This window comes from Cricetulus griseus, chromosome 8 (genome assembly GCF_003668045.3).
Source record: "Cricetulus griseus strain 17A/GY chromosome 8, alternate assembly CriGri-PICRH-1.0, whole genome shotgun sequence".
NCBI classification, from domain to species: domain Eukaryota; kingdom Metazoa; phylum Chordata; class Mammalia; order Rodentia; family Cricetidae; genus Cricetulus; species Cricetulus griseus.
Window position 1 is genome coordinate 1,588,373 of NC_048601.1, and position 18,054 is coordinate 1,606,426.

At 44.1% G+C, this 18,054-nt stretch overlaps 1 protein-coding gene across 1 annotated transcript in view; it reads right to left on the reverse strand.

Annotated features, from left to right (window-relative positions):
- Window positions 1-15,721, reverse strand: part of LOC100758702 (fatty acyl-CoA reductase 2) — a 33,087-nt gene extending 17,366 nt beyond the window's left edge. Inside the window, exons 1-3 of the mRNA XM_035448500.1 lie at window positions 15,533-15,721; window positions 7,182-7,357; window positions 1,201-1,380 (exon numbers count right to left, since the gene is read on the reverse strand). Coding sequence (XP_035304391.1) covers window positions 1,201-1,380; window positions 7,182-7,357; window positions 15,533-15,721 — 545 coding nt within the window. The remainder of the gene's footprint in view (window positions 1-1,200; window positions 1,381-7,181; window positions 7,358-15,532) is intronic.
- Between the last annotated feature and the right edge of the window lie 2,333 nt (window positions 15,722-18,054).

The following is an 18,054-nucleotide window of genomic DNA, read 5'->3' on the forward strand; positions in this document are numbered from 1 at the left end:
ATAAACAGGAGACAACAAGACGAGCAGGAGGATTCCTGTTCTTTGTTTCTTGGCTGTGGACTCAATGTGGCCAGTTCTCTCCCATTCCTGCTATGGGGGACCAAAGTATTTCTGCTATGGAATATTTAAAGATCCAGCCTTTGGTCTCACTGAACATGGAGCACCGGAAAGCTCTGGCTCGCTATTGTATTGTTAATGCCAGTAAGGCTACTACTGTTTACCATGGTGTCAGGGTAATATGCCTCTTACTTGCATCTCTATGTGCCTAAGCATCTGAATCGACCCTCACTTGGGCAGGGAGAGCAGAGATGTGTGAGTAACTTGTGAGGATGGAAGGTGAGGAGTTAGGGGCAAGTGGCCAGAGCAGAGAGGGAACAAAAGAGGGAAATGGATCCCTCGTGGTATTGACAGGATGGTTAAGAAATACCAGAAAAGATGGCTAATAAAGAAATGACTCTAGTTCCACAACATGGAACTGAGAGCTCTCTGAAGATGACAAGATGCCTGTGTTTGATCTTTATCGCTGTTGGGTTGCTGGGAGCTTCCAGGTTCACACACCCCCACTCAGGCCGAACCTCATGGCTGTCGTGGGTTAAAGCTGAGACAAGCCAGGTCATGACATCCTGCAGCTGTAGCTCCCCTGTCATGATACAACGCCCTAGAACTGTGAGCCCAAATAAACCCTTTCCTCATAGGTGGTTTTTGTTAGGGTGTTTTATCAGAGCAACAGGAAAAGTAACAAAAAAGGACCAGGGGGGTTCAGAAAGGCTAAATAATTGCTCCAGTTTGCACAGAAGGTTATCAGCGGTGAGTTGAACCCACATCAGTCCAATTCCAAAATTTCTCTCCTGAGAGGTGAGGGATACATTCATGGTCTAGGGTTTCTGCGGCCCTATCCTCCACAAAGGTGTTTCTTTAGGGATTTCAGGGCTGAGGATATAGCTCAGTGGAAGAATACTTGCTTAGCATGCACAAGGCCCTATGCATCAATTCCTAGTTCATACACATAATAAATTTTCTATCTTCCTTCCCTTGTGGGTCATATTTCTCACTGGTAGAAGGGACTAGTAGAGACATGGTGAAGCATTTTTTTCCAAAGCATTTGGCTTTCAAAGTGTCCTACCTCATAACTTCATTAACAGTGACAAAGAAGAGAAAGCCATCTGCTGCCGCCCAGTTCCTTCATTTGACCCAACTTACTCCATGGAGTCAATGATCTTTCTTGGCTCCACAGGGCATGGGTAGATGACCTCATCTATGTGGCTCAGGTTGCAGTTAGAGAAGGCAGTAGAGATGTGGATGAAGGCTTCAAGCTTTGGCATCTGGCTGGCCATCAGCAGGAGCTGCTGGGTGGCGGTGACATTCAGCTGCACAGCTTCTCTGGAGAGAAAGAAGCAGGAAGAAGCAGTAAAGACACTCAGTATCCTGTTCCTGCTCTGCCACACTCTGCGTGTACCTCCTCCAGTGACTGGTATGCCACACTGTAACTGTACTTATCCTAGGGACAGATGGACCAGGCTTTAATTGGTGTCTGTGCAGTGACTATACCTACTTCAGTAGTGGGTAAATAGCTCCGATCTTGGTGGCACATCACGAGTCAAGGAGGAAAAGAACCAGTCCCTGGCTGCACAATTCTGTGACACTTGAAATCGCGATGTGCTCCCGGTATTCGGAGTCCTTAGTCCTTGTCACTGAAGCACTGTACATACCGTGTCTAGCAGTTACATGATTCTAACCAGTGAAACAGAAGAAAACAGGGTCCTCTAGATTGATCAAGTGGCTTCCATAAGTGGCCACTGAAAGAACAAAGACAAATGATGACTCTAACTCAAGAAGATGGAAAACACAGAGAACATGGGGAGAACTAAGTAGATATTTGATTTTTTTCCCAGACAGGGTTTCTCTGTGGCTTTGTAGCCTGTCCTGGAACTAGCTCTCATAGACCAGGCTGGTCTTGAACTCACAGAGATCTGCCTGCCTCTACCTCCCAAGTGCTGGGATTAAAGACGTGTGACACTACCACCCACCTGAGAGTAGATATTTGAAAGAACAATATAAGTTGTTGTTATAAAGATCAAGTCCAGCCATGGATATTGATGCCAAATCCTAAATTGTAGCTGATACTGTGGAAAGCTATGTAAACTCACTGTAAGCAGCAAGATGACTAGAATTCATTCCAGGGACACATCTTTTATCCAGTATCAGGAAACCTGTTACTCCAAGTTAACTCAAAAAGAGAAAAACTATGTGATCCCACACACATTGTTGTTGTTGTTGTTGGTGGTGGTGGTGGTGGTAGTTGTGGGGAGCCACAGCCCCAAGATGGCGCCTGGCTGGATGCCAGGGAGACCAAGCTTAGCTGTAAACAAGCCTTATTTGGAAGCGCTTAGTGGATCTGGTGTGCCTCCTCCAGCTGTGGCCTATCCGGGATTGCCAGGTGGCGTGAGCTAATTGGGTAATGAGCTTGCTTTTAAGGGCTTGCCAGAGGGGTCTAGTAGGGAGAGAAGCTGAGGTAGAAGCAGAGAGAAACTGAGGTAGAAGTAGAAGCTGATGTACAAGGTTCCTAAATAAACTGCTTGAAGAAGAGTCGTGGTCGTGTTTCTCTTGCTGGTCGAGATAGACGCGACAAGTGGTGCCCCATACGGGGACCTCCGCTGGTGAACGGCTCAGAACTTCCTGCAGTCAGGGCAGTCGACTGGTAAGTCCCAGGTAAGTTGGGACCAAGTTAAGGACCTCGGTAAAGAGGCAATAAGGTCTCCGGTAAGGAGCGATAAGGACTCAGGTAAGGAGCGATAAAGTTCCAGGAACGGACAAAGTAGAAGTAACCAAAAGTGAAAGTATGGGGAATTTGACATCGCAACCCATTTATCTCGCTCTTCAAGAGCTGTTGCACTCTATATTAGAAAGATTTCTTGGGGAGGTTGAGACCATGGTCCCCTGGTTTGCCGTCTCGGGCAATCTTACTACCAGTTGCTGGGATAAGCTTGGAAAAGATCTAGATTTTGCCTGGGCACAGAGAATGCTGAAGCCAGGGACGCGGCCTATTTGGAAAATGGTTCGAAGCTGTCTAGAGGATCAAAGATGCTGCAAGGCTGTAGAAAAGGGGCAGGAGATGTTAGAACAGCTGAAGGAAATAAACAGATGCAAGTCATGGGGCCTGTGCAGCGCGGTTTACCGTTGCTGTCAGCCCTACCTAATCATGAAGAATCCTATTTGTGGTGTGTGCAGGATAGTGTTAGGTTTGCTTTTACTTTACCTTCTGTTCTCCATACCATTATAAGAGTGGGTGGTTTTACTCCAGGGTATAGCCAATAGCCCCACTATGTGTCAGCTTCTTGTGTGTCATGCTATTGCTCCTATTAGAGAGAAATACCCTGCTGTGAGATGTGTCCATTATATGGATGACATTCTGTTAACTAATAAGGAGTTGAAATTGCGGCACTTAGCATATGGAGATTTGGTAAAGACCTTGGAGAGGAAGGGATTATACATAGCCCCAGGAAATGCCTCTTTTCATTGGAATACCTCTCAGATCTTTGAAAGTACAGTTAGTTTGTTAGCTCCTGGTAGGAATATATCCTTTGCTCCTACTCCTGTGTGTGTCTGGCCTCCCTTTGTGTTTGTAATGTGGCCACTGCGTTGGATATCCAATCTACCCTTAATGCTCAATTGAAAGGTGGCATTATGCTTTTGAATCAACGCATTGATCTAGTACAGGAGCAATTGGATACTTTATGGCAATTGGCACAGTTGGGATGTGAATGGAGAATGCCTGGTTTGTGTGTAACAGCTGTTTCCTATCAGAATTATTCCTTAGCAGCAAACATGTCTAAACAACTTTCACAGTATCTTCTAGGCAACTGATCTGGGGATTTTGACAAGCTGATGCAGGAGCTGAGACTCTCCATAGTGCACGTGAATTCCACCAGGGTCGACATCTCGGTTGCGGAGGGGCTGTCTGCATGCATCACTCAAGCCATGAATCATCTGAAAGAGTGGGCAGGAATGGGTGCCCTGGGAGGAATGCTTATCCTAGTTAGTTTCATAGCCTTATGGTGTATCTGCAGGATGAGGGTCACACAGAGGAGAAGTAATGCCATGATTGCACAAGCCTTCGCAGCCCTGGAGGCAGGGCAGTCACCTCAGGCTTGGCTAACAGTACTAAAGAGCTAAGCAGTCATCCCACTCAGGCTGGAGACGAAGTACTGCACTTGAAGTCAGCGTTCCGCAGCTTCATGAAGGGCATGTCTGATTGCATGTGGGTTGGTATCGTACTCCCATCTCTGAGAAAAGATACCGGACAGGTGTGGCACCAGCTCGGCTGATAACTGGGCGTGGGGTCATTACAAAGTCCCTTGATTTCAGGGATCAGACCTCTACCCTTGCCTGTTGTGTTATTTTTAAATAAAAAAGGGGGAACTGTGGGGAGCCATAGCCCCAAGATGGCGCCTGGCTGGATGCCAGGGAGACCCAGCTTAGCTGTAAACAAGCCTTATTTGGAAGCGCTTAGTGGATCTGGTATGCCTCCTCCAGCTGTGACCTATCCGGGATCGCCAGGTGGCGTGAGCTAATTGGGTAATGAGCTTGCTATCCAGGATTGCCAGGTGGCATGAGTTAATTAGGGAATGAGCTTGCTTTTAAGGGCTTGCTGGGGAGGGGGGAGGCTAGTAGGGAAAGAAGCTGAGGTAGAAGCAGAGAGAGAAGCTGAGGTAGAAGGAGAAGCTGATGTACAAGGTTCCTGAATAAACTGCTTGAAGAAGAGTCGTGGTCGTGTTTCTCTTGCTGGTTGAGATAGACTGGACAGGTAGTGTGTGTGTCTGTGTGTAGGCATCTGAGTGTAGGTACCCACAGAAGCCAGAGGCCTTGGATACCTGTAGGGGAAGCTGTAGCCACGCCTTCTTAGGGGCTGGCTACAGGTGTGCCTGACCAGGCTTGTGAGGGCGTGGTCAGAGTGACGTAGTGTGACTGCATTTGCGATTTCGGTTTCTCTTTGCTTCTTGTTGTACAGGCTGATAATTTCCCACTATAGATACCCAGGAAGTAGAGTTACAGGTGGTTGTGAGCCACCTGATGTGGGCGCTAGGAACCAAACAAGGGTCTCCTGCAAGAGCAGTACACACTCTTCTGTGCTATCTTTCCAGCTCTTTTTTTTTTTTTTTTGAAAAAAATTAATGGTATTTGTGGTGATATCTTCTTGTACAAATAATGCCTGTCTGAAGGTCAGAGAATGGAGCTTGCCACTAGCTAACCATAGAGGTCTGTAGGTCTGTACAGACAGACAGGAAGTGAGGTAGCTGGGGAGAAACAGGATATCAGGAGGGAGAAACAGGAACTTGCACTCTGGTCTGCTGAGGCGATAAGAAGGTAAGGTGTGGTGGTTGCTTGCTCCTTCTCTCTGATCTCTCAGCATTTCCCTCTATACATGACTCTGGGTTTTTATTACTTAGTGCAATTATGAACTCCATTTACAGATATTTAATATCCATTTCCCACTTAAATATATTTGCAAGTGAAGTAACAAAAGAGCACACATCTCAAGTTCTATCCAAAGCTATGCTTTGTGGTGAGAGGCTAGGAGTATCGCCTTTTGGGTGTAAGGAGGATGCCTCCAGCCCTTGAAGTTACTACAAAGAACTTCCCTGTTACTGGAGAGAAAAACAAAATTAATGAACAATGTAAAACACTGATAACCCAGCCACAAAATTGCTATAATACTATAAATTATATATTTGGAAAATTTGTAAACAAAAGAAGCTTAAAAAGTTAGAATGCAAATGATCCATTCAGTAAAATATCTACTGAAAATTATGTAAAAATGCTAAAGTAGCATTCTTTATCTAAATGGAAACTAGAGCATACAGTGTCGTGAGGGCACACATTGAAATGAGCACCTGTACTTAAAGGAGTCGGAAGGAGATAGATAAAACCTCAATTTCATTAATGTAGTAAAATGCAATAGTGGAAATACATTGTTATTGAATGGGAAGAATCGGTAGTTTAAAACTATTAGCCTTTTCTAAGTAAATCTGTATGTTGAAGGTAACTTGGAAAAATCAGGCTAAATTTAAATAAATAGCACCACATGAGAATAATCAAGGTGTCTCTATTTAAAGAGTTTCTGTGAGTATGCATGGCTTACCCAAACTTAGTTTTTAAAATGGTGTGGAAATATCCTGAGACAGTCTGATCAATGGAAGAAGCAGTCTTAGTAATTTGGAACAAGAATTTGTTTTCGTATAGATCGAGAACTAAACTCCTTGGTAAGCATCACTTGAGAGAGAACCACCTGCTAGAACAAAGGAAAACTAGTGTCTTCATACCCAGTTCACTGTCTTTGTGGAACTTCCCTGACCAGACCGTCCCTGTTCCTAGTCAAAACCATCTAAAATGGACTGTCTGTGGTGGCACCTGCACACCTTTAATCCCAGCACCCAGGAGGCAGAGGCAGGAAAATAGCTGTAAATTCCACATCAGCCTGGTCAATGTAGTGAGTTCCAGGACAGTTGGGGTTATAGAGAGATCCTGTCTCAAAAATAAATGAATAAACAATGAATGAGAAATGTTTCAAATGGATCAAATATCTAAATGTAAAAACAAAATTACAACAATAATTCAAGAAATTGTGAATAAACATTAACAAGAGTGGAAAGATGTCAATAAGCTAAAACATGTTGAACTTCATAAAAGATAAAGTTAATATGGAGGAGCTTCCAAGTAATCTTGAAACCAACAAAAGAAATCTCAGTTCAAATAGGAAAATAGTATGAATAGGCATTTCAGGAATGAGTAAAATAGCAATAAGCATTTAAGCGTGTCAGCCTTCCCGATCATCAGAAATAAGGGAAAATGTGCAATACCATGTCTGCTGTCATCCCAGCAGCACTGGACAGAGCATGGAACACTCCCAACAGGAGCTCCAACACCCTTTCAGAAAGTGTGTGTGTGTGTGTGCACACCATGGTAGACAGCTGCCTCTGCACAGCGGGATGAGGTGACATTCTGAAGATTCTTGTATGTTTCTTTGTAAACTTTTCATTGGCATATGCTTGTGGTTCTTTCGTTTTTTTTGCTTTTCATTTTTACGGATTCCATGAAGACTCACCGGAGAGAGAGAGGGAGAGAGAGAGGGAGGGAGGGAGGGAGAATGAGTTATAAGCCTCAAGAGTACAGAGGGAGTATACCTCAGGTGTGCATCAAAGCGCACAGTGGCCGCACAGTGGAAAACAATATTGGTGCAAGACAGAAGTTCCTGCATGTCCTCCTTGCTGATGGCGAAGTCACGCTGGTTGAGGTCTGCAGAGATGGGTCTGATCTTCTCATGCACATTTGGACAGACTTCTTTGACTTTCTCAAACAGCTGAAACAGAAATCCACAGGCCTCATTAACACCACAAAGCCTTGCTTTGAATACATGTCTTCCATGATAGCACTCAAAGCCTGGTGTTGGTTGTAATACTAGTATTTTTTCAGTGAAGATGTCTGCATAGTCAAGAGCCTTCTACTTAGTTTCAGGCATTTGGTGTAACTCGTTGATCTGTCAACTCCGGGAACATCTGAAAAAGGCATGTCCAATAATCAGTCAGGTGCATATTTTGAACTTTGCCCTGGAGGTGAAGGGGTGATAATCACTCTACTGGCTAGTTTTATGTCAACTTGACCCAAAGTAGAGTCATCCAAGAGAAGGGAATCTCAATTGGGAAAATGCCTCCATAAGACTGGGCTGTAGGCAAACCTGTAGAGCATTTTCCTAATTAGTGATTGATGGGGGGCAGGGTCCAGCCCACCACTGTGGTTGGTACCTCCTGAGCTGCTGGTCCTGGGTGCTATAAGAAAGCAGGCTGAGCAAGCCATGAAGAGCAAGCCAGTAAGCAGAACTCCTCCATGGCCTCTGTATCACTTTCTGCCTTCAGGTCCCTGCCCTGCTTGACTCCCTGCCCTGACTTCCTTCAGTGATGTGTAAGTAGAATGAATTCTTTTCTCCCTGAGTTCATTTTGGCCACGGTGTTTATCACAGCAATACAAGCCATAACTAAGACAGTCACCACCCCTCCTTCTTATCTGACTGCCTTTGTTCTTTAGAGTACTTGTATTTACACATGGGAGTAGTTTGTACTTTTTATATGAGAAATAATGGTTTTCAGGGCTCGGTTATCAGCTTTTAGCCAACAACATGAAAACACCTTGCTTAATGGGTTCAGCTACAAAGATACAAGCACTAATGTAATTGGAAAACAAAAAATTAGGCAACATTTTATGAGTATAACAGAAATTTTATGTAATCATGATCTAATATCAATGGCAGTTAATGTCAAGAGTTACATGAGCTCATGGTCACTGGATTTTACCTGATTTTTTTTTTTTTTAGCATTCTAATTTATTTATGAATGGAGAAAAGATGAAAAGAACAATTTTAGCTCTTATTGCATTTTCTGGGGTGGGTTGATTCTCTGCTTTCCCCACCACACAGAGAAGATTAAACTTGCATTTTCTATTGTTTTGAAAACACCATTTTAACAAAAACAATCTTGTTTCCAACCATTTTGCTAAGGTGAAATTTTCATATAGCATCCATGGGGATAAATGTTTAGAATTATTAAAAACAGGCAAAGTTGGTCTTTGGTTTTTTAAACATAGGCATTGGCAGAGACAGGTCACTTGGTCCCCAGACTCTAAAGATAGTGTGCTCCTTGGTTCATAGAAGCAGGCTCTTTTGTTGAGTAGTAAAACATTAAGTCTGGGCTTGGGATATAGCTCAGTTGGCAGAGTGACTACCTCCCATGCACAAAGCCCTGGGTTTGACCCCCAGCATTGAATAAAACCAGGCAAGGTGATGCACACCAGCAATCCCAGCACTCAAGTTCAAGGTTATCTTTTCTAGTTAGCGGCTTTGAGGCCAACTTGGATTTCATGAGATCTTATCTCAAAAACAAAACAGCAAAAAATTCAGGTGGTCAGAGAAATCAGATTTTATTTGCATCAGGAAAGAGCAGGCTAAAGACATCCTTAAGCTTGAAGAAGGTGACTAGGGAAGGATCTCAGTTCTACAGGCAGCCATGTTCCTGTCCCCGAGTTTCTACTTTCTACATGTTAGGGCTGGCCTATCAACAGGTGTCACTACAGTTCTGAAAATAATGAGCGGGTTGGGCTAGTCCTCAGAGTTTTGTTTTGACATCTGGGATAAAGTTGATAAAATGTTCAGTCTCACCAGAGAGGTCATTCTAGCTCTTGGAGACAGATCTTTAACAGTTCTAATCTTGATTGATCATAAATATGCTAAGTTGCTTTTACAACCAAGAGTTTTCCCTGTGATAGTTCTTTTTAGCCATCCAACAAATGTATGACCCTGTGTGAAATGATTGCAATTTCCTCCTTGAGGGACTGAATCTGTATAAGCCTCTTTGAGCTGTGGTAGAATTTTCTCCACTAACTTGTGGTTCTGTGGACTCTGACTTTGGAGAGGAGCAGGTGCTGGGTGGAGAGAGGGATGCATCACACCTGTGCACCGCCTTTGAAAGAGTTCAGGGCTGGAATTTAGACTCTTACAATGAAGGGGTACCCCCATGGCCTCATTTGGGAGGCATCTACAGGAGGTTTGGCTTTGTTTTCTGGGCATCATTGAAGGTAGTCTTCTTTCATGAGAGCCTTTGATCTCTATCCTTCTGCTGCATCCCTGTCTTCAAATCAAATGCTATTACCTAGCCCCAGCAACACACTATCACTTGTTTAGTTACTATTTTTATTCTATGTGGGAAAATGGTGAGGTCTGTTAAGTTAAAGACTGTCCAGAGCTCTGATATGGAAGGAAGACTCTAAGGAATTTTCAGGGTGCTGAGATGTGGGGGTGTTAGCTCTAGTTCAGGTGCAGGGCAGTTAAGTATGTCCATATAAACCATACTGAAGAACTTCTACATTCAATTTAAAGTCACACACAAACACACACACACACACACACACACACACACACACACACACACACACACGTGAGTGCTTGCACAACCACAAAACATCAGGATCTTGTTCTTAGCTAGTTCCATAAAGGATTGATCTGGAAGGTTTTAATTACTGCCATGAGACAATGTGGTGTGATCTGTGGTTAGGACAGCCTGGAAGGTTTAGGAGGTTCTGGATCAACAATTCTGACTTGAAGCTTGGGCACCTGCGCTTGGTACCAGGTGTGTAAAGACTGTGGTAGGTGACACACTACAGGTGTGAAACCAGAACTGTGTGTCCTGGAAAGATGTCAGCTCTTCTGTCATCACAGGGCCTAGGCTAAATCCCCACTTTGCTCTTTATTGCTCATGTCACAAGAACATACTGCTAAGTTCTCTGGGCCTCTCTTTTCTGCACATTTACTTGAGATGCCAGTCACGGAACTGTATCATCCCGTGACCTTAGAGAATTAGAGATTAAATATGCAAAGCTATTTCTCAGGAACGGCTTTTCACTTGTCAGAATTCAGTTCATGGCTCATTAGAACCTATAACCAGCACTAATGGTGACACATATTTCATTTGTCACTTTTTTTTTAATCTTTACCGCCACAAGGTAGGCCCCATAGTGTACTTTGAGAATGAGGATATGGGCAGGAAGGAGGAGACCAACCCTAAGATTATTTTGGTGTTCTGACAGGACCATGTTAAGAAGCAAAGGTGCTGGTGGGTACTTAGGCCAGGCCAGCCACACGTTACCTCCTAGTGATTTTGTCATCAAGGAAGCAGGCTCTGGGGGAGGTAAGAGTGCCGTGGAGGAGGCACGGTCCTCAGGAGAGCCACCTTCCAGTTTTGCTGTGTCACCTCCATGGCTCAGATGACACAGAGGACAGTTTTCTGGGATTAATTTCTATCTGTGACATAAGAACAAACCCATCACAAGGATTTCTAAGATTAGATGTGAGAATGAAAGTCAGTGCTTAGCATAGCACATGCCATTTAGTAAGCCCTTAAAGACAGGAAGCTCTCTTTCTGATTTTAATGTTCTATATTTCCCAAAGCTGTCAACCTGGGACTCCTCCTCTCCTCTCCTCCCCTCCCTTCTTTTCCTTCCTGCCCTCCTCTCCCCCTTGCCTCATCTCTCCTCCCTGCCCCTCCCTTCCCCTTCTCTTCTCTTTCTCCTCTTTCTCTTTCTCTTTTCTCTCTTTCTCTCTTTCTCTCTTTCTCTCTTTCTCTCTTTTTTCTCTTTTTTCTCTTTCTCTCTTTCTCTCTTTCTCTCTTTCTCTCTTTCTCTCTTTCTCTCTTTCTCTCTTTCTCTCTTTCTCTCTTTCTCTTTCTCTTTCTCTCTTTCTCTCTTTCTCTCTTTCTCTCTTTCTTTCTCTTTCTCTTTCTCTTTCTCTTTCTCTTTCTCTTCTCTTCTCCTTTTCTCTTCTCTTTCTTCTCTTTTCTTCTCTCCTTACTACCCTCCACTGTGTGGAACAAACTCTGAATTATCTAAGTTAACTGTCACACTGAAGATGAGCTACATTTTTAGAGCATGCCTTTGCTAACTGTGGGATGTTTGGAATTCCTGTGATGTTAGTATTTCTTCTCATTATCTCACATTGACAGAATTTTCTTGCCTTTGTCTCTGTAGGACTGGGGTTGAACCCGAGTGCCACACACAGCACTCTGCCACCAGGTGACAACTCCAGTGCAGAAGGCTCTTCCTTTTTGTTGGGTAGGGGTTAGGCAGTAATGGAACAAAACAGGCTTTGGAAATTTAAAATACAATTTCTTGTGTCCAGTTATCTTTGTCTCATCTAGAGAGAGTTAATAGAATTATTAATGGCAGTCACAACTCTCACATAGGGTGGGCTGGAGAACCATTAGAACATTGGGCTCTTTACAAAATCATCTAAATTAACCAGGTGAGATCTGACCTTTCTATTTTCAGGCATTTTTAATTCTAAGTTAGTATTTTTATGCTAAATCTTTTTATTTAGTCATTCCAAAATGTATATATCATTTTTATTCAATTATAGTAGTCTACATACAAGCATGTGCACCTGGAGAGTATTCAAAGTTGGTATTTTTTCAGTTCATTTTAAAAAAGCATGTTAGGTATTGTCTCTTCTATGAACTGCTGAGCAGTGATAGTCATAAAAGACCTCGGTAAAGTATTTCTTAAAATGTTGTTTTCCAGTGTCTTAAATCAAGCTGTGCTGTGTGAGCTGAAATCATGGCTGTGAGTGCTGCCTGCAATCATCCTCTGTATTTCAAAGTTCATTAGCATCAGAGACACTTGAGAGCTTACTGAGTCATTTCTGTTTTTCCAGGGACACTTGCATAGCATCCAATGTAGCATGCCAAATGACAGGGTTAGCTTATAAAAACACAGCATAATGCTGTATGTGGGCCCATTCCTTTAATCCCAGTGTTTGGGAGGCAGAGGAGGTTCTCTGAGAGTTCAAAGACAACTTAGTCTATATAGCAGGTTCCAGGCCAGACAGGTCTACATAGTAAGATCCTATCCCATAAAGAAAAAGAATTTCAAAAAATATGAAAGAATTAGGAGCTATACATAGGAAGAAGAGTCTTTTCTGGTTCTCTGTAGCCAATAGATTAAAAAGTTCTGTGACAGTTGCCTCTCTCTGAGAGCAGGGAAACAGGAATCCGGAGGCAGCGGTTACATATACCACAGAAGGAGAAGGAAGCGATATTTGAGTTTTGATGGACAGAACAGATACCTTCTCCACCATAATCCTAGAGAGGCAAACTTTGCACCATGTGTATGCAGTGCCCGCAGAAGCCAGGAGAGGGAAGTGAGTCCCATGGAACTGGAACTATGCGTGGATGGTGAGAGCCAGGTCCTCTGCAAGATCAGAAAGTGCTCTTAACCACTGACCCATCTCTCCAGGTCCCCTCTGACGCTTTCTTAGTTGAAGACTTGGTGAGAGTAACACTATTTCAAGAGTGGCATGTGTTACACATTTCCTCAAATGGATTTTCAAAAAAAAAATACAATAGTACATTTATTGTCCCTATATTTCCTCTATAAGTTGAGATTTAAGGTCTTTGTAATCAACATTCTCTTCTCTTTTGGCAATAGATACTCAACCTGTGTTTGTTGAGTGGAGAAGTTCAGGGCATTCCATGGGGTTTAGGTTTGGGATCTCAGCACCGCAAATCCCATTCCTTCTTGTAATTCCTCATTAACCCTTCACTCATGTCTTTCACTTGGGACAAGCTGACCTACGGTGTGCACTGACTATGTGATTTCCTGTTCCTTCTAGATTCACTTGACCCTGAGTCTGCACATATCCACTGGTTCCCATCTTCTGCTATATATCCAAGAATGCAGACAAGAAGTGGACATTCCCCAACTACCACTGCAGCAGAGGGGCAAGGACGAACCTTCCAGATGGTGGAGCAACTGGCCACAAAAATGATGGAAAAGTGGCCTCTTCCCAGAGAGTCCAGCCAGTGACCAGGTAAGGGACATCTTCCTACTCCACTTTGTGATCTCCTCAAGGAGCCTTCTCAGTTCCTACTGAGCGTATTTCTTAACAGACACAGCCCGGTCTCCTGCCTGCTGCTTTGAATCACTTCCTTTGTTTAATTTTCTTACTTCTTAAAATGGTAGTTACCTTGCCTCTGCCCTACTGCTTGCTGTATGTGAAGTGTGAGTTTTAAGACAGGAGAACCCAAAAGCTGTTGTCTTTCCACTTGGTAGATGGAATTGTCTATTCCCCAGCAATGTGGACTCTGATTTGAGAATGGCATGAATGAATTTTGTGATCTAAAGTGAAGATGGTGGGGGTTTCCTCATGGGCACCTGCCTGTGTATTTCTCAGCCATGGGGTGTGGCCCAGTGGCAGCGTTACAGAGTGCGTGGACAGGGGTTAGGGGCACTACTTCCTGTCTAGGCCAGAAGTCTTTCTATAGAATCACTCCTGTCTTTGTCCCCATTGCTAGCTGGCTAGTGCCACCCATGAAGACATCACTGGCTTGAGGGCAATCTATAAAAGATGGCAACCACTCCATCAATCACCTTGGATCCTAAATGGCTAGTGCTTTCAGGGAGGGCAGGGGTTATCTGTTTCAGCACATGCCTGTAATCCACATGGGCTAGAGAGGCAATATCTAGGCTAAGCTGCCCGTGCAGATGTGGAGATGCATCATCATGGGTTTGTGAAATCCCGTGGAGTGCTGGAATCCCCGCCCTTGGGAGGCTGAGTGGGTAGCTTCTGTGCCTGAGGCCAGTTGAAGCTACATAGCAATACCCCCCATCTCAAACACAACAATAAAAGAAACTTTTCTCTCTCACAAAAGCCATGGTGAACTGATAGAGAATGTGGGGATGTATGTGTGAAACTGGTTTAGGCAATCCATGATTTATTTGGCTTTAGGAATAATGGACAGAAGAGTTGTCTGGGTTAAAGAACTCAGAGGTCATTGATGATATCTTTATGTTACACAACACGATATTATTACATGCATCAGCATCTCATTTCAATCCTCATAGACCCCTGTGACATGACTTTTGTTTTTGGATACATTGTGTAAACATGGTGTGGGCGGGTTAGGCAACTGTGGCGAGCTCTTCATGCTGGGTTGTTTCTCTGGTGTGGGAAGGAATGGGTAGGGCTGGGTCTGGTGCTTTTCCTACTGTCCTATGCTATTCCCTGTGCAAAGTCAAGAATAGTGTGACCAGTTACTGAATAGTTACATTTCCAAAACCATCAGTTGTCCAGACAATAGCTGTGAGACAAGAAGACATTAAAAAGGAATACTGCCACAACGATTCGTGACAGCAAGAAAGAGCTAAGCTTGAGCAATGGTGTTCAGAGTTTGCTCAGGGCCATCGACATCAAACATCGCCCTCTACTGACCCTACTTCTGCCAGCAGGTCTAACCTTCACTGTTTACACAGCCTCTCAAATTCCACAATGGGAGAACAGGTACCCAAAACAGGAACAGTGGGGGCATGTCATGTTCAAACCATTATGAAGACAGTTTCCTTTCCTGCCCAATTATAACTGAAGCACCTCTGCCCTCCTTGGGGAAAACACAGGTGACACTATTGTGTCTATCTTCTTCTGTCCCCTGTGTGCTCTGGTGTGTAGTTGGGAGTTTGTCCAGTTTCTCTTACAGCTGCTTTGATAAAATGCTGCCCCCACCCCACACCAAACAGCTTGAGGGTGAAAGATTTTACTTTAGCTCACAGTTATAAGTACAGTCCACCATAGCAAGGTAGTCAAGGCAGCAGGGGCTAGCTTGAAGGAACTGGTCACATTGTATTCACAACCCAGGAGGCTGCTATAAATTCTTGCCACTTTTTTTTTTTTAATACAATCTAGGATCCCAACCCAGTAAATGGTGCCACGCATGACAGGGAGGCCTTCCCATTTCAAATAACCTAATTAAGATAATCCCCCACAGGCATGCTAGACCGACCTAAATAACCGCTCGAAGATGTGCCTGCAGGCTTGTCTCCTGGAGACTCTAGGCCCTGTCAAGATGACAGTTAACACTAACCTTGAAGAGCTGTAAGGAGACTTGCACACAGTCACTCCGACACCCAGCCTTACCAGTCCCGCAGGCCCTCCCATGAGACATACCTTACTGTTGAGGATCTGGAAAACCCTCTCCTGCAGCGTTTGTCCAGACTTGGGTCTCACAAGGATGTAAATGACTTTCAGGTGGGGGCTGGTACGGAACAACTTCTCCATCAGCACCTTCCCCAGGAAGCCCGTGGCCCCTGTGATGAGGACAGACTTGTTGCTGTAGAACGCCGCGATCATGGACATGATTCCTCCGTTTTTCTAGTATGGTTCCGGGAAGAGGGTCCTGAAAAAAACAAAACAAAACAACAACAACAAAAAAACCAAGTTACAGTCTCAGAAGTTTTGAAATTCTCAACCACTTAAGGGGGTTTCAGGAATTTTGAGTGGAGGAAAAATTGTCAGAGCCGCTGGCTTCTCGAAAGCAAGACACATCCTAATCAGTATTCCTGAACCTGCTCTGTGTCCTAGGCTTGATCTTAGTGACCCCAGGGAAAAGATGAGTGTGACATAGCTCTCAGTCTAATGGAAGACACAGATACAATGAGAGTCCGTTAAAGATACCATGGTGACTGAAAAAACATGACCACAGACCAGCATTCTGGAATGGCAGGCACTAGGACTTATGTGTGGTGACGTCCACAGCGGTAGTGTTGGAAGGTGGTGACTTTAAGTTGAGGCAGGCAAGGCCTCGGATAAGGGTATTTTAGGCCTTAGAAACCAGGGTTCACACCGCTATCAAATGTTTATTAAGTTACAATGTATAATTAATACTTCAAATTTATCTAGCAACCATGTTGGGGCAAATGGCATAGTCCCACCTGGTGTTCCTGCTCCTGTCTCCCTGTCATTTCTAAGTATATATGCTTTTCTCTTCCTTGGGATGAAAATGGGTGGCTGTCACTTTCTTCCTGCATATGCCACTCTGGGGGCTCAGTCATTATACACAACAAAGAGGGGTTTTATAAGAGAAGCCCAAAGTCATTGGCTTTGGGGTACCCAGAAGAAGCAACAGGCACAGCAGCTGCCTTGGCCATTTGGGATTGCTATTTGCAGGAGGGTAGGAAAAGAGCTGACAAGTTATTTGAGGACCAGAAGTGGCCCAGGATCCTGTGGCTGCTGCTGAGAAGACCTCTTGTAGATTGTAAAAGAGCAATCTTCAATCTTGTTCTCTTCAATCCCAAGTGGGAGACTGACAATAGCCCAGAGAGCTCTCTCTCTGTGTGTGTGTGTGTGTGTGTGTGTGTGTGTGTGTGTGTGTGTGTGTGTGTGTGTGTACCTGGTACCCTCAGAGGCCAGAGAGAACATTGGATCTGCTGGAACCATAGTTACAGACAATTGTGAACAGCCATGTGGGTGCCTGGGAATTGAACCCGAGTCCTCTATAAGAGCAGCCAGTGCTCTTAACCACTGAGCCATCTCTCCAGCCCTCATTTCAGTACAGTTGATTAAGTACGTATGTAAGCCTATCTATCTTTGAGGTGTGACCACAGTTCAAGGCATCAGTGTTTCTAAGATAAAGTCAAACATGGCATCCAGAAATCCAAACACATGTAAATACTGGTGTTTCTCTTTCCACTGGGAGATTTGTAAAGGGAGAGATGTTACAAAGGAAGAATCAACCAGTTAACCCAATGAGAATGGGAAGCCAACTGAATCAGTAGTAAACCAGCATAACTTTAAAAAATTTTTTTTAAAGATTTTTTTCTATTTTTATTTATTATGTATACAGTGTTCTGTCTGCATGTATGCCTGCAGGATGGAAGAGGGCATCTCATTACAGATGGTTGTGAGCCACCATGTGGTTGCTGGGAATTGAACTCAGGACCCCTGGAAGAGTAGTCAATGCTCTTAACCTCTGAGCCATCTCTCCAGCACCCCCAGCATAACTTTCATACTTTGCTTAGAATGAAAATCTTTTATAGACAGATAGAACTTTCCATTCATATTCCAAGTTATCAACATGATCAACGAGGCACTCAAAAGTTTTGCCCTCTAGAATTACACCACAAGGAGCTGCAGCTGTCCACCTTGGGGCAGTGCCGGCGTACCGTGCAGAAGCATCTGCAACCAGGCCAGACTCATTGAAAACCTCCCACGATGCCATAGGCTCCTGCTTTGGAGAAAGAGGGCAGGATGGTGGGAATAGCATCATGGGAATCTGAGCTACTTTCTTTTGTAACTTGTATCTACAGGGGCTGCCCAAGCCCATCCACACCTCACTAGTTCAGTGTGAAAGCCAGGAGCTGCATAATCCCTGTTCACAGCCTATTGGCTCAAGCAATGCTCAGAAATGAGTGTTAAGAATGTGCTAAGATAACGATCCAGACTTATTCTATTCTATCACAGCCCAGAAAGAGACCATGAACCATTTCTTAAAGGGATGGTATCCTAAATCTCTGTCTGTCTGTCTGTCTGTCTGTCTGTCTGTCTGTCTGTCTGTCCCTCTCATCTCTCTCTTCTCCTCTCTTCTCTCTTTTCCCCCACCCTTTGGTGTGCAAGTATGCTTACACATGTATGTGGAAGCCAGAGCACCTTGGATCTTATTCCTCAGGTGTCATCCATCTTGTATTTTGGCT